This window comes from Danio aesculapii, chromosome 12 (genome assembly GCF_903798145.1).
Source record: "Danio aesculapii chromosome 12, fDanAes4.1, whole genome shotgun sequence".
Lineage (NCBI taxonomy): Eukaryota > Metazoa > Chordata > Actinopteri > Cypriniformes > Danionidae > Danio > Danio aesculapii.
Window position 1 is genome coordinate 49,529,605 of NC_079446.1, and position 17,039 is coordinate 49,546,643.

At 37.6% G+C, this 17,039-nt stretch overlaps 2 protein-coding genes across 2 annotated transcripts in view; both read right to left on the bottom strand.

Moving 5' to 3' along the window:
- pdzd7b (PDZ domain containing 7b) overlaps positions 1-8,286 on the bottom strand; it is a 37,028-nt gene extending 28,742 nt beyond the window's left edge. Inside the window, exons 1-3 of the mRNA XM_056470167.1 lie at positions 8,218-8,286; positions 4,071-4,137; positions 1,188-1,310 (exon numbers count right to left, since the gene is read on the bottom strand). Coding sequence (XP_056326142.1) covers positions 1,188-1,310; positions 4,071-4,086 — 139 coding nt within the window. The 5' untranslated portion in view covers positions 4,087-4,137; positions 8,218-8,286. The remainder of the gene's footprint in view (positions 1-1,187; positions 1,311-4,070; positions 4,138-8,217) is intronic.
- A 931-nt stretch (positions 8,287-9,217) lies between these two features.
- Positions 9,218-15,586, bottom strand: LOC130239030 (peroxiredoxin-like 2A). The gene is made up of 5 exons (XM_056470168.1): positions 15,063-15,586; positions 13,833-13,997; positions 12,668-12,762; positions 12,173-12,478; positions 9,218-9,624 (listed from the first exon to the last, which is right to left on the bottom strand). The coding sequence occupies exons 1-5, from the start codon at positions 15,115-15,117 to the stop codon at positions 9,517-9,519; spliced, it is 729 nt and encodes a 242-aa protein (XP_056326143.1). The 5' UTR covers positions 15,118-15,586; the 3' UTR covers positions 9,218-9,516.
- Positions 15,587-17,039: the final 1,453 nt, after the last annotated feature.

Consider the following 17,039-nt stretch of genomic DNA (forward strand, 5'->3'; position numbering starts at 1 on the left):
TAATTTCACAAGACCTTTAAAGTCTGCATGAACTGGAAGTTGCTACAGACTATGATGACGTATTTCCATCTGAAACTGAATATTGAGTAGGAGGCGGGGTATTATTATTGAGCCCCTCCCCTCATTTTTTATTTTCAGCACACTGGAGGGGCGTGGCTAAGCACATTTCGCCAAATCTGACAAACTGAAATTATCAGGGAAGGACTGCTGTTTTAGAGCAGAAGCAGATGGGTAGATTTTTATTAAAGATTAACAAAAAATAAAATAAAAATATTATTAATTTTTAATTGTTTAATAATTAAAATTAAATATTGTTTAATAATTAATAATAAAATATTATTAATTTTAAAATAGTTTTTTAGGGGTTTTCACCTTTATTTTGACATGACAGTAGAGAGAATTAACAGGAAAGTGTGGGGAACAGAGAGAGGGGAGGGATCAGCATAGGACCTTGAGGCGGGAATCGAACTCAGGTCGCCAGGAACACCGGAATGCATGTGTCGGTGCACTTTCCACTACGCCATTAGCACCGACTTTTAATTAATTCTTCCCTAACACTAAGAATGCGCACGAGCAAAATAAACACTGTAAATTTTTATTAAATGCTGACTTTAATCATTTTCAGAGTTGCAAAATTCATCAATCAACAAGCAAATCTGCAAAAACACAATAATGTCGGCGTTGTTTGATTTTAAGCTTATATTAAAGTAATTAACAAATAAAAAATGCATTTTTTCATACAATTAATCCATTTTACAAAATGCATTTCAGCTGTAAAGAACCTCTGCAGACGTGTTTGTTAACAGCGCCATAGACAGTTTTATCAGATCTTGCATTTGTTTTATAATGTAAACAATTAAATAATACTTTTAGAGGAGCAGAAGTTGTTTTTTTATTGCCATAATTGGCCAAAACCTCAATAAAACAAGCATTACAAATGAAGATTAAAAACACACATATTGTACACTTGACATGTACCAGCATTTGATTATTTGACTGTGTATTTGCTGACTATTTTTATTGCATTTACACTGTATTGATCAGCAGATGTAGCCAGTGTGCAGCATTTTAAACTCCAGTGTTCAGTGTTTCATGAAGTATTTTTATCAAGACATTATTTAGTGTATTATTGAACTATTATTGAATATAATATGAATTCTTTTCATGTATAACACATTTTTTCTGACCTGCGGCACTGTTTTTCTGTACTTTGCTGATGAAGACACTGAGTCCGTGTTCAGATCCTCCTCGCACACTGAAGCCCAGCTGACCATCATCACCTCTGATGACCGTCAGCCTCACGATCTCACCTGCACACACACACACACATGTGGATACACACACTTTCTCTTCAGCTCTTGCCACTCATACACTAACTATACACTACAAAAGATGCTTTTGGTCTTGTTTCTAGTCCTATGATCTAAATATTCTTAAAACAAGAAGCATTTTCTAGACAAGTAAACAAAATTGTCTTGTTTTCAGAAATAATGTCAGTTTCTTCCTTAAAACAAGCTAAATATTCCGCCAACAGGGTAAGCAAAATAATCATATTTCAAAGAGAAAACAAGATTATTTGGCTTACCCCACTGGAAGATTGTTTTGCTTGTTAAATGGAAAAAACGTTTGACTTGTTTAACAAAATTTGGACATATTATTTCTGAAAACAAGACAATGGCTGTTTCTCAATTCCAAGAACACAGAGAATGGACTTGCGTTCTTGTGGAGACCGGTCTTGCCAAGTTACCTTGGAAGAATGAACTCGGGAGACCGCGAGAACAGAGAACGCATCCTGTGAGAAATGAGATGTTGCGTTCTTCCTGACGTCACGTGATGTCCGGTTTCACTCCATGCGCCTACACAGAACTCCCCATAGAGAACTCACCCAGTCAGCTGTATATTTACTACAGAAACGGTTAGACTGTGACTACGACTGTTTTCTGTTGTATGCATTCAAGGTGAGACATCTGACACCTAAAAAAAAACTTACGGATCATCCAGATTTCTGCTTGAACCAAGAAAATGGGACTTTAAACAGAGTCTATTGCTTTGTGTTGCTGTCTTTACTGCAGATGAAGTTATGGACTTGTCAGCATATCGTCACCTTAGAATTATAAGGTTCTCTCTGCATTCTGAATGATTCTGAGATATTGAGCTTTAAAGTTTTTGCATTCTATAGAAAACAGTATGTGTGTAACATTTGTTTTTTAAAATAAAAAGTCTTAAAATGGAAACAACTTATAAAAAAACATCCCATAATGTAAATAAGTTGTCATTTAATAAGAATATGGTAATAACTCAATTTTGAGTTATTAGAACCTTATAATTCTAAGGTGACGATATGTCAAATAATGATGTTAGATGTTTACACGGGTGCTGAACATTTCTTTTATGTCAAATTTATTTTTATTATTTTTGTACTGAAGATTAAGTAATCAATAAAACTGTGGGTGTTTTACTGTGGTTATTTACAGTGGACAGCTGATTCACAAACACATTATTCACATTCTCAGTTTTCTGACATTTTATTTCTATATAGGTACTTTATTCATGAACATAAAACATTTATGTCTATTTAATATTCAAATTAAATGAAATAAAATAAAAAATGTTGTCTGTGACTCTTAATAATCAAACAAAATCATTATAAAAATGTACAATTGCAAAAATAACACTAAGAAGACACCATTATAATTCAGTATTATTAGATTATACATTTATTTGTAACATTATTAATTAAAAGGTAGTTCAGATATCAAATTCAATCCACCCAAAAGGTGGAAGTAGGACAACATTTATTCATTCAAATAGAAAAACTGAACAAAACATTATTAAATCAGTAAATACTAAATTATGAAACTGGTTGCATTTATAGACATACCAGGTGAGGTAATATAAGAAGATTTAATAAAGACGTGTACTCATGCTGGAACATTTACATATAACCGATAATATAAATTTATATTCAGAGCAGCATTAAAGTAAAAAAAAAAAATCCATTATTGAGAAAATAAACTGAATTAATAAGTAAAAAAGTTGCAAACATATGCTTTCCTTGTTTATTCCTATTCTTAATATAGGAATCTTAATATAGGCTCTCACAAACTAACTGCTCCAGGGTTTGTTTGAAAGAAAGTCTCGGTACACTTTTTTGGTCCGCTTTTGGTGCGCACTTGAGTGCGATTTCTACATTCACACCTGCCCAAACGAACCGCATCAAGAGGGAAAACGAACTATAGTGCGATTCAACCGAACTAAATAAGGCAGGTGTGAAAGCACTCTAAGAGTTTGTCTTGAGATGATACTTTGGAGTAACCGGTTTACTTATGGTGTATGTCTTTGGGCAGTGGGAGGAAACCAGGAAACCCAGGGAAATCCACGCGAGCACAAGGAGAACATACAAACTCCACACAGAAACGCCGACCGGCCTGGTAAGGGGCCGAACCAGCGGCGTTCTTGCTGTGAGGCAACAGTGCTAACGACTAGAGCTACCATATCAGGAGTAGGGGTGGAAGGGGGGATCTTCAAGATTAAGATGACTGGAGTGGAAAACTCTGGTTGTTTATGGTGAGTCAGTATTCATCTGATGGGTGCGATATACGGAGCTGATGTGGTACCAGCCGTGTTCAATCATAAGCACGTGATCCTCTCATAATTAGTTTATAAATAAACCGCACTTAAGGCAGCACGATGGCGCGGTGGGTAGCACAATCGCCTCACAGCAAGAAGGTTGCTGGTTTGAGTCTCGGCTGGATCAGTTGGCATTCCAGTGTGGAGTTTGCATGTTCTCCCCTATGTTGGTGTGTGTTTCCTCCGTGTGCTCTGGTTTCCCCCACAAGTCCAAAGACATGTGGCATAGGTGTATTGGTTAAGCTAAATTGTTTGTAATGTATGTGTGTGAATGAGTGTGTGTGTGTGTTTCCCAGTGATGGGTTGCAGCTGGAAGGGCATCCGCTGTGTAAAACATATGCTGGATAAGTTGGTGGTTCAATCCGCTGTGGCGACCCCTGATTAATAAAGGGACTAAGCCGAAGCGAAAATGAATGAATGAATAAACCGCACATATTCACCTGTCTCTGCCTCCATCTGTGAGCTTATTCAGTCCTGCTGGAGTCTCTGAGCTGGTCTCCAAAATACCTGAGATACAAAACAGAAAGATCCGTCAGTCTTTATTAAATGACTTGGACATTGCAATATTTGTTTTTCTGTGATACACATTGCAATATGAATATTTGTCATGGTTGCAGGTTTGTGCACTTTCCGGAGTATCTGTTTTGTCACGTGGGTTTGTGTTGTTTGTTTGTCCACGTGTATTTGTTTGGTCACGTGTTATGACGGCACTCAGCTGTTTGATTTGATCACCAGCTGAGGTTCATTATTGTGCCTATATCTGGGCTACGTCTCCTTGTCAGCTCGTTGTGTTTGCTTATGTGAGTCTGTATGTGCTCAGGACTAAGAGGAGTGACTGCTGGACTTCTGTTCCTGCCCCAGTATCCCAGTGTCCTCGCACTCCATTTGTAGCCCTGTTGGCTTTATTTGAGTGTCTATTAAACTTTCACTTGCATATTGGATCCTTCTCTGTACCCTTATTTACACGTGACAATATTATTTCACCAGATAGCTGTATTTGGGGAAAAAAAAAATCATAATTTTCAATTGATTGTGATTATTTTGTAGGGAGCGTATCTGAATGTATAAATAAATTACAAGCATAGACAAATACAACAGAGCAAAGATGCAAATGAAATAATGAAGAGCTTTATGGTTTTCTGGAAAGTCAAACAATATTCTGGTACAAAATTTCATTAATCAAATGTAAAATAACACTGTATAGTTTTCATTGTGTAAATACCAAGCGGCAACCTCCCGCTCTCTCTCGGGAGGCCAGTACGGAAGTAACAGAAACTGCAATTCATCAAAATTCCGCTAGTCCTGGCTCCATAATAGAGCAAAGTGCAATTGAGCCCACTGTTAGAATGGCCAACTTTACAGCAGAAAAAAGGTGTTTACAGCCTGGTACAAAGAACGATGTTGGTTCATATAGCTATTATTACCCTCCATGACAACTGTGAGGGGGGTGAATTTTTTTATAACTCATCCATTTCCTTTATTTTAGGTTATATTAAGTTTGCATAATTAAGGGCGTGGCCACTTGAGTGACAGCTAGGTCTCGCTGGTCGCCGTCACTTCACCTCAGCTGAATCCGGCAGATTAGCCACTGATCTCGGCATATTCATCGTATTTTTGTGTTGTTTTATGTGGCTTTACACAGTCAGCTGCCTTTTGGACTTATTTCTTACAATTATCAGATGATATGGGATGCTGTGTGCATTTAATTGTGCTCACAAACCGTTCACGTGGCCTCCGTTTCCCATGTGAGTAAAGTTATATACTTATATACCATCTCTATAAATCTATTTGTTTTATTTAAGATCATTTATCATTAATATTTTTCTTTAGACCCGTAAAGCACTCCAGAATCTGACAGATTGATTAGCTGTAGATTCTAGATCAGTCATCCGAAGCGTTGTCATACAGTGAGTGCTGGATTTTATCAATAGTCTTGCATTTACTAACACACACACTATAATCTGAAGTGTTTAGAAGTAATTCGCGTTTTCCTCCTGTTGAAAAACGTCATAAGAGCAATGTTTAGTGGCTCAATGTATGACTACAGTGTTTTTGAAAGTCTAAACACTTTATTGATATAGTGTACAGCCAAGCACATGTGGTCAGAACACAAACGAGTCGCAGGTAATAAAGTATTAAGTGTTTCTCCCAAAGTAAAGTCTGTCTGCCAGGTCTAAGCAAAGTGCCAGCAGGTGTCTGTAGCTCCGCCAACTCTCCGCCTCTTTGCCCTTGTTTGGAATCCCGTCGTGGGTGCGATGACGCGCGAACAAAATGGCGACGGTTGGCCGCGCCTACTTGTGGCTTCTTTTGCGCTCTTCAGAAACGGATGGGTGACGTCACGGACACTCCGTCCATGTATTTTACAGTCTATGGTAAATACGCATTTAGAATTATATTTTAAGCTACAAAAACTATTATTTCTAGTGCTCAAGTGGTTTAAATTCTCTTGAAAAGGCCTTAAAAACACATGCAAATAAAAACTTTTACTCTTTAAAAAGTTATTCCTGTTGTTGAGTTGTTTTCGTTGATTGTGTTTCTCGTGCTGTTGTGCTGTTCATATTATTTTTGTTTTGGTTTGTGTGTTTGTTGATTGTTAATATTGTAAATATATACACGGTAAGAGGCAGTAGGGGTTGGACGCCACTTTTCTTTTTTGTAAATATTTTCACCTGTGTTTTTTGTTAGTCAGGGAGATAGGTGTAGATTTTGTATTTTTATTTCTGTTATTTTATTAGGTGTAGTAAGTTTCATTTGGGTGTTTAGTTTGTGTATTTTTGTTTATTTTTTTTCTGTGAGTTCACCCCGAGGTATTTGGCTTCACTTTTTTTTTTTCTTGGTGATAAAAAAAAAAAAAAAAGACAAATAAAGAGACCCTATATAAAGGGGTTATTAAAAGTGAATTTTGTTTGTCGGGTGTTCTTTTACGTTGCGGCCTTGACCCTCGACCAATATAGAGTGTGTGTGTGTGTGTGTATAAGTAGAGAAAAGTAGTAAAATGTGTGTGTTTGTGTGTGTTATTGTGGTCTGGAGTGTAAACCATCAAGACTGTCCTTTCATTAGACCAGGGTTGTAACAATAGGTTAACTTATATGTTGATGTTAAATATTTGCACTGGAAATCAAACATACTTCAGAGAACATGCATTCAACATTTAATGACATTAATTATTTCATCTTAATAGTTAAGGTGACTTTTTAAGACCTGTCAAATATTGTCGTGTGATATGATTTATTAGACAATTCATTCAATCATTTTCCTTAGGCTTAGTCCCTTTATTTATCAGGGGTCGCCACAGCGGAATGAACCGCCAACTTATCCAGCATATGTTTTACACAGCGGATGCCCTTCCAGCCGCAATTCATTCACACACACACACACTCATACACTACGCCCAATTTAGTTTCCCCAATTCCCCTATAGCGCATGTGTTTAGACTGTGGGGGAAACCGGAGCACCGGGAGGAAACCCGGAGAACATGCAGAACTTGCTGTGAGATGTGCCAACCACAGAGCCACCGTGTCACCTATTTTTCATAATATATATTATAAACAGAATATGCAGATACCAGATGTGTGTGTTGGGTCTGTTGCTAAATAAAGTGTCCTTTTATTAAATAATTTATTTTTTTATATTACAAAATATGAGGTGATTTATAATTTCTAAACAAAAAACTATTTCAGCTATTATTTTTCTATTTATTAACTATTACTAAAACAAATTATAATCATTCCAAGTGATAATTAATTTCAGCTGATTCAAATGTCGACAAAGTAAAAGACTGAATGCAGTGTGTTTAACATGTTTCATGATTTATATGCTAAATGTGTCCCTGAAAACATTATCCCAGAATAAAATCATGGTACACTTATATGTAAACAATTATCCTATCAATAAACAACAACACAGTATAGTATTGGAGTATATTAAATTGCTAATATTACGTTACATTCTGTTGGAGTGGATTATATACCAGAACAATTTAGCAATGAATTCACTGTAAATTTCGCACTGTCTCTTTTATGATGTAGAACGGTCCAAACTCGGTCCTGGAATTTAGCTTCAGGTGTCCTGCTGAGTTTATAGCTTCTGCTTGCCTCAACACACCTGCCAGGAATGATCTGGTATATGTAGTAAGAGCTTGATTAGCTGGTTCTGGTGTGTTTGATTAGGGTCGGAGCTGAACTCTTCGGTTTGGACACCCCTGATGTAGAAGATGACATTTATGTGATTTTTGGCTTTTCTGTGCACGCGCACGCCGCTCGTGCATACTCCCGCGCTCCCGTACGCGCGTTCACGAGCCTCAGGTGTCATTCAGCACCTTAGACAGCGGTCTAGTCAAGCTAACATGAACAAATACTAACATATATCCCATTAATTATTAATATACAACTATTTATCAAATGTACGAACATTAACAGACGATAAAAAAGCGGCTCCATTCATTTATATCCTGAATGACAGCCGTCCGTCATGAACAGTTCCGTTGTACTTCTTAAATCAAGCACAAAACGCCACAGGTGAACTAACAGTCTTTATACTACTAAAAAACATCTAACAAACAAATTTACCGTCAAATTAAAGTATTACCTGTTTAAGTCGCACCTGTTTGAACGTTGAGCTGAGCGTCGTCATTTCTGACGCCTGCGTCTGTGAAGCGTCCTCTGCCGCGTGACCTGCTCTATGATTGGCTGCAGGCAGAGGAATTTAGGATTCTTATTGGATGTCACACCTGTCAATCTTCACTGGAGGCGGGTTCTGTTTTTACAGGGTGATTTCAGGGTGATTGGCATGTCAAGCAGCGTCTTCAAGAACGGCTGTTTCAATTTAACTATTAAATAATTATTGTACGAGCACTTTTTATGTTAATGGGCTCATATCTCATTAAAATAATACTTTTTATTTGTATTTTGTACCTTGCTTTACATGTAACTTTTATATGGAGAACCAAACCTGCAAACATAAATATATTTTACACAGATGAATGTAACAATAGAAAAATAATGTAATGTATGCCTTAATATATATTGTATATTGAATAAAATTTATTCCTAAATTAAAATAAAATTGAATGAAGCCTAAATTAAAATAAAATGTAATTAAATTACAATATTTATTATTAAAATACAATAAATGTACAATTTGATAATAAATATAATAAAATAGTACATTTATTGTATTTGTAAGCATGCAAAAAAAAATGAAGGAAAATTTCTAAATTAATAATACTAAATTAATACAGATTTTTCTTAATTTATTTTTCTTTATGTTTATACATTTATATTTCATTATTTTAATCTAATTTTTCTATTTATTTATTTATTTATTTCTGTTTTAATATATTTCTGTTTTTATTTTTATATTTAGTTATTTATTACTGCATTTTATATTTCTGTATTGATTTATGTTTGCAGTTATGTTTGTTTGTTTTACTTTTAAATAAATGTTCAATAAATAATAAATGTAATATTTAAAAAAATTATAATTGTCCTAAATTAATTATTGAAAATGAAAAGTCCACTCATCTGAATGATAGACCATAGAATTTTCTAAGATAACAGCTTACACTTTAACACATCAAAGTGGTTTATTTGGGTTATTTCAGAAAGGCACACATAATAATTACAAAGAATAGAACTGTATAAAATCAAAGAAAATAAAGAGGAAAGGAGATTTGTGTACATGCTTTTCAGTTCAACAAGGAATATAGAGTGTGTATGTGTGTGTATAAGTAGAGAAAAGTAGTAAAATGTGTGTGTTTGTGTGTGTTATTGTGGTCTGGAGTGTAAACCATCAAGACTGTCCTTTCATTAGAGTTTAGGATCAGTCTTTCACATACACACTGTCAGACGACGCACACGATACACACACACACACCCATGCTCATGATCATATTTTCTTCTTTTCTGTATTGTTAATCATGCTGACAGCCTTGCAGACTGCAGAGAGATCAGCTTTATCTCCAAACTCTTTCTCGTGATGCTCCAGAAGAATCCCCTACAACACAAACACAATACAGACATGACACTAATACTGCAAAGCTGTATGTTTGTACATTTGCATTTTAAAGTAGACCTATTATGCAGAAATCACTTTTATAAGGGGTTTAAACACAGTCGTGTGTTAGCAGTGAGTGGATATTTTCAGCCTCTAATGGTAAACGTGAATTAATTGTATTTTTTATAATCAGACTTGATAAAGGAAACACTTTGATTGACATTCTCCCTTTTGTACGTGTCATCAGAGGGGGAAAGCCCCGCCCACTAGTGCCTATCTCTCACTAATTAGCATAAACAGCAGCCCTGAGTGAGAAGCAGCCGTCTGTCCAATAGCCATTAGAGTGTTTGAGCTGCTGAATATAATGTCAGCATAGACTAAGGCCCAATCCCAATTCTATTTTTGTACCCCTTCCCGTTCCCCAAGGCCCTTAAAGCAGAGTGTGAAGGGGAAGGGCTTCAAAATGTACCCCTAAGAAACAGGACAGCACTACAACACCTGCACACGTCATCATATGTCATCGCGATCTCTTGCTTCATATGAGATCAATGATCGTGGCTGCTGTAGTTATTCCAGTTGTGTTGGTGTTTTGGTATTTATCTTCAGGAAATCATATATATTAAGCATATATTATGTTATCATAACGATCTAATGTGGCAATAAGATCGTAACTGTACTGTGCATTTACACCGTGGACATATTTACCAATGTAAACACACGAAAACAACATTGAAAACCTCATTCTCAGGCACTAGACTTTTCTGACAGGGGATTCGAGTGTCATCGAGTGACAGAATGTTGTGGGACTGCTATACAGGAGTTATTATTAAGGATTATAGATATATATAGCGCATGAACGCGGTTATGAATGTATTTAAACATATGTTTGTTTGTTGTAATAATGACAAAATAAACACTAATTTCTGCATCTCCTTACTTCCGTGTGCAGCTATGCTCACGTTGTAGATGGTGTATTCTGGGAAATTTTCGTACCCCTTCTAGTTTCTAGTGTGGTCCTGAAAAATCTTCATTCCGAGGGGTATCTAGCCCTTCCCCTTAGCCCTACACTTTCAAGCTAAGAGGATTATAAATGTGGAGTTTTACATGAAGCACAATTGACAACCTAGGCTCATTCTGAAAATGTACCAATATAAACATTTCTGGAGAGCACTAAATATGTCCCAGGAGGTACTTTTTTTTGCCATTATGCCAATTTGACAAGATTTTTTTGTTTTCGCAAATCCACCAGAGGTCGCTGTGTACACTTATTCAGATCTCCAATTTCTCTATTCTCACGAAAATCCACCAGAGGCCGCTTTCGACTGACTGACCGACTGACTAACCGATTGACTGACCCACCCTCCTCCTTCCCTAAACCCGACCAACAGTTTTCTCAAAAGCAATCCAGAAAAAGAAAAGCCATCACCTGACCTTTACCACGTTTTCAGATTTTACCACATTCTCACCTTGTTATTTATTTTAATTTTTGGCTTCTGTTTTGTTTTACCCGCTTTGGCGAGCTAACAGGGCAAACTGGTTACAGCGGGAAAGCCGTCCATGTGGAGGTAAGCGGTCAGCTGGTAACCGCGAAAAGGAATGGCATCATACCGCTCCGTAGCATTCGTTGTAAAGACGAAATGCACTCATATGTACTTCTGGCTACATAATTTGCGATCTTCAAAAATGTATATAGGGGTACGCTTTCAGAATGAGCCTGTGTTGACAAATGAACAGCGACAGGAGTCTCCATGGACTGACAGAAGCGTTCTCTGACACTGACGCACACATGCAGACCTGACGAGCACTGAGAGCATTAGTCCTGTTTTACATCTGTCACTATGCTGACACACAAACATTTGTAGCTCCACCCTCTTCTGAAAAAAGCATAATCTCATTTGAATTTAAAGCGACAGTCACCAAAACACCACAATTAGGATCAAAGCCTAAAAGGGTCAGTTTCAGAGAGTTATAAAACATTATCTGTGTGCTATTTTTAGCTGAAACTTCACGCACACACACTGTCACGGTTGTAGGTGTGTGCGCACTTCTGAGTGTCTGTTGGTCACATGGTTTTGTTTTGGTGTTTCACGTGTGTCTGTTACGTCAGTGTTATGTCACGTGCTATGTAGAGTTCGGCTGTCCTGATTAGTCTGCCAGCTGCAACTCGTTATTTCGGCTATATTAGGACAGCACGTCTCTTGTCTCGTGTCAGTTCGTTGTTATTTTGAATTGCTCTCTGTCTGTGTTCAGGGCTGCTGTGGAGTATCGTCGGACACCAGAGCTTCTCAGTTCCTGTCCGTTTTCCCCGATCCCTATTCTAGCGGGATACTTGTCCTTTGTTGGTTTATTTTCAGTTTTGTTTTGAACTTGTTCAATGCTATATTGACTGTGTCAATAAAGTATCATTACTTGCACATTTGGATCCTTCTAGCACTCATTCACGCGCAACACGCACACTAGGAAGATCTTAGACTTATTTTACATCTTGTCAAATTGGCATAATAGCTCTTCTTTAAAGTCATGCATGAGTATGTGTAGAGTGAATGACCTGACTGGCTGGTCCAATCACATAAAGGCCTCCTAAAATAAACCCCTCCCCCATCCTGTTGCCATGGTAGCCTCTCCTCCACGCCTGCAGCAGGTTCTTCCAGACCCCGAACCGAGCGAGTCCCAAACTCTTCATCGTCCTCGGCTTCAGACCATAGAAACACATCTGCTGATCCAGGAAAATCTCCCCGCTGAAATACGGCCTGAAGAGCTGAATCTCTGAGCCGATGTTCTCTTTGACCACAGCATACAGACACACTCCACACTCATCCAACTGAGCCTTCAGAGAGGAGAGATCAGACGCCTCCTGACACACACAGAGACACACAAACACAAACACACACAGAGAGACAAACACACAAACCAACCAACCAACCAACACACACACACACACACACACACGCGCACACACACAGTCCTGTAAGTACTGAAAGATTATTCATATGATCATATGAAAGAAATACACACACACACACACACACACACACACACACACCTCTCTGCACAGAGATCATCCTGGCCGTCTGACAGCCATAATAACAGCTCCGGTTCGCTTCCACAGAGAGACGGCTTTAAAACTCACTGCATCTTCTGAAAACACAACACACACACACACACACACACACTCACACTGAATAAATGTTATTGTTGTGTTACCATAGCAACTGTAGAATCAACACAACAAACCAGTTACTAAAGTTGTTGTGTTACCATAGTAACTGTAGAATCAACACAACAGATAAATTACTATACTTGTCATGTTACCATAGCAACTGTAGAATCACCACAACAGATCAATTACTAAAGTTGTCGTGTTGCCATAGCAATTATAGAATCACTACAACAGATCAATTACTATAGTTGTTGTGTTACCATAGCAACTGTAGACTCACCACAACAGATGAATAACTATAGTTGTTGTGTTACCATAGTAACTGTAGAATCAACATAACAGATAAATTACTATAGTTGTCTTGTTACCATAGTTACTGTAGAATCAACACAACAGATAAATTACTATAGTTGTTGTGTTACCATAGTAACTGTAGAATCACCACAACAGATCAATTACTATAGTTGTTGTGTTACCATAGTAACTGTAGAATCACCACAACAGATCAATTACTATAGTTGTTGGGTTACCATAGTAACTATAGAATCACCACAACAGATCAATTACTATAGTTGTTGTGTTACCATAGTAACAGTAGAATGACCACAACAGATCAATTACTATAATTGTTGTGTTACCATAGTAACTGTAGAATCACAACAAATAAATTACTATAGTTGTTGTGTTACCATAGCAACTATAGAATCACCACATCAGATCAATTACTATAGTTGTTGTGTTACCATAGCAACAGTAGATCCGCCACTACAGATCAATTCAAGTACTCAAGTTACTACATTTTGATTCTAAATCACTGCAGTATTTAATATAAATTATTATGGCATTTCTTCATGTAGACAGACTGCATATGATTATTCTTTGGTAAATATGTATTTAATGAAATACTTCCATCTATGCATGTAATTATTTTATACATGATGTACAACTACTTCTAGTGTAAAGCAGTGGTGAAGAAGTTATACACTGTTGTTATTTGGCATTGGCATCATTAATGTTGAGTTGTGTGGTGTTGTGTGTTGTGTTTGACCTCCAGTGGTGGATCTGAGGTCCGCGTCGGCCAGCACATCCAGAGACGTCTGCTCCGGTTTGGTCAGAAACAGATCTGTGTTGGCCAGCAGAATATAGACCACAGAAACACACAACAGCACAGACCACACACACACACACAGCACGTCCAGATCCTGTAGAAACACTACACACACACACACACACACACACACACACACACACACACACACACACACACATTTTTACTGTCATCATTTTCTACATGAAAAAATACTATAGTAATTTTTGGTAAATACTAATTAATATGTTGTAGTGATTGTACAGTTGCTATAGTAACACAACTGTAGTAATATAAATAAAATCACCCAATACTGTAGTTTTCTACAACTATACTGCAGTACACCAGTTTACTGTAGTAAAAACTAAATATACTAGTTTTACAGTATTAAAGGTTTCCTTAATCCTGGACCAGGCCGTATCCTGAGCAGCGGATGTGGTGGTCATGGAGGAGTGGAGAGCATGAGACTGATTCCTGTGACGCTCCAGTGACAGACAAGTCTCGCTGACGTCCAGCTTCTCCAACGCCTAGACTGCAGCTCTGCACAAGACGTTTGGCCAGAGGAGAAATGGTCGTGCCCAACTGAGTCTGGTTTCTCTCAAGGTTTTTTAATTCTTCACTTTGGCCAATTAGTGAAGTTTTTCCCTCTCCGCTGTCACCACTGGCTTGCATGGTTCAGGATCTGTAGAGCTGCGCATCGATGGATTTGCTCTTCAGTGTTTGGACTCTCAGTAGTGATTATTAAACCACACTGAACTGAGCTCAACTGAACTGAACTTAAACACTGAAAACTGAACTACACTGTTTTAATTCACTATGATCTTCTATGTGAAGCTGCTTTGACACAATCTACATTGTAAAAGCGCTGTACAAATAAAGGTGAATTGAACTGAATATTGCAGTTTGTCAGTTCACGTTAGTTAATACTACAGAGGCATTAAAAAAGTTGTATTTACTATAAATTACCAGTCTTTTATTTCATGCGAGATTCTTTCAGTGTACGAAGCAATGCTTTTTCAAATGCTTTGACAATGTGAGCTGATTAAGCATGAAAAAGTGCATAAACACATTCAAATTTAAGACTAAAATCCAAAACAAATAATGATACAAAGCAAATCATTAAAAAATAAATCATTTGACCGCTAACAGGCACTCATTAACCCATAAAATAATAACTATATTAATACTCACTGTTGACTGCAGTGTTCAGCGTCTCATATGTGATGCTGTTTCTTCTCCCACTCATAAAAACTGCTCATTCAGGCACTATTTAAATGAGCGATTTGCATAAAAGAGCACAAGCCAATCAAGAGAGAGAACAGAATGACCTCAGGCTTTGAACTCTCACAGTCTGTTCTCCACAATAAAACACTGATGAAAAACATAAATCAGATTGTTTTGCATTCCTGCACATCAGAAAGTAAATGTAGTAGCATTAATATGCAATAATTCTCAAAACTGTATTTCTCAGCCATTTGAGGACAATTTTTGAAGTCACCATAAGATTTTAAATTAATATTTAAATTTTTTCATTAACAACTTACATGGTTTTATCATTATATAAAACAGATATTTAATTATTAAATTGGGCGTCACTGTGGCGCAGTGGGTAGCACAATCACCTCACAGCAAGAAGGTCACTGGTTTGAGTCCCGGCTGGGTCAGTTGGCATTTGTGTGAAGTTTGCATGTTCTAAATTGCTAAATGTGTGTGTGTGTGTGAATGCAAGAGTGTATGGGTGTTTCTTAGTGTTGGGTTGCGGCTGGAAGGGCATCCACTGTGTAAAACATATGCTGGATAAGTTGGCGGCTCATTCCACTGTGGCGACCCCTGATGAATAGACGAATTACCATGTTTGTAAACATTTAGGATGTGCGCGCAGCGAGGTGGCAGAAAAAAACGGGAGCGCTAGCATTTACAGCGAGGGAATGACATCCGATGTGGTACAGAGTTTGTTGTTGTCTTAGAAATAAGACATATTGATTACATATTATTTACATAATGCTTTCAGCGTATTATAACAGCTTGACACCCAGTGATAAGCACAGTGATTGGGCAAAATGAACATTAAAGTGAGCGGCGTTCGTCTGACAGGTCCATTTGTTATAACACCCTCCCAATGAATACTGGATAAAATGAAATGACCAAGCCTCCAGCCCCAAATATACAATCTCACTGAAGCTCCAAGTGATTTTACAAGAGAGAAGTTAAAGATCTACAAGTCTTTAGATGCCTACAGTTTTGTTCAGTGTGGTCATGTGCAGGAAATAATGCTCCATGATGACCAGATTCAACACTATGTAGTGCTAAAAACTGAGATTCTGCCTAGCCAAAGACAAGGAAAGAAGACGGAGCGGTACAAGGCCAGGGTGATCATCAACAAGCAGAACGATTGCATTCTGACAGAGAACTGCACCTGTACAGCAGGGTGTGTGAACTTACACATAGAGGTAAAGCTGGTTTTATATTCACACATTGCAGACTTTCTCCTTAATAATATAATTTCAGTAAAGTATTATTTACAAACTCTAAATAGTGAAATCATATTAGCAGCCAATGACTATCAAAGTACAACACTGTTCACAGTCAAATAAACAGTGTTAATGTTGTGTTCAAGTCACACTTGCAGGTTATTTCAGACTGAATATTCACAGTGTCGTGGTAAACAATATAGGGAGTGTGTCACAAGCTGTCACTGAATGAATGTGTGAATATAAAACCAACTTTACCTTAATAACTCACACTTCCACGTCTCATTCTGAGCATTCAGTGTGTCCGCAGTTTAATTTTTATGCATCTTGCTGATATACACTGTGAACATCAGCTACGCTAATTATTTTCTTTATTCTCCATTTCCACCTGGGGATACTCTTCCCGAGGCCCTCAGACTATGCAGAGTCACTGATTCGATCCAAGACCAACGACGAGATGATCCCAAGGTTTCCATATCCTGGACCTGGCCGAATCCTGAACAACTACTGCGATGGTCATGGAAGAGTGGAGAACATGAGACTGTTTCCTATGACGCTCCAGAGACAGACGAGTCTTCGCTGAGGCCAGCTTCCAGCCTCCGCCACTGAGACTGCAGCTCTGCACAAGACGTTTGGCCAGCGGAGAAATTAAAATGGTCGTGCCCAACTGAGTCTGGTTTCTCTCAAGGTTTTTTTT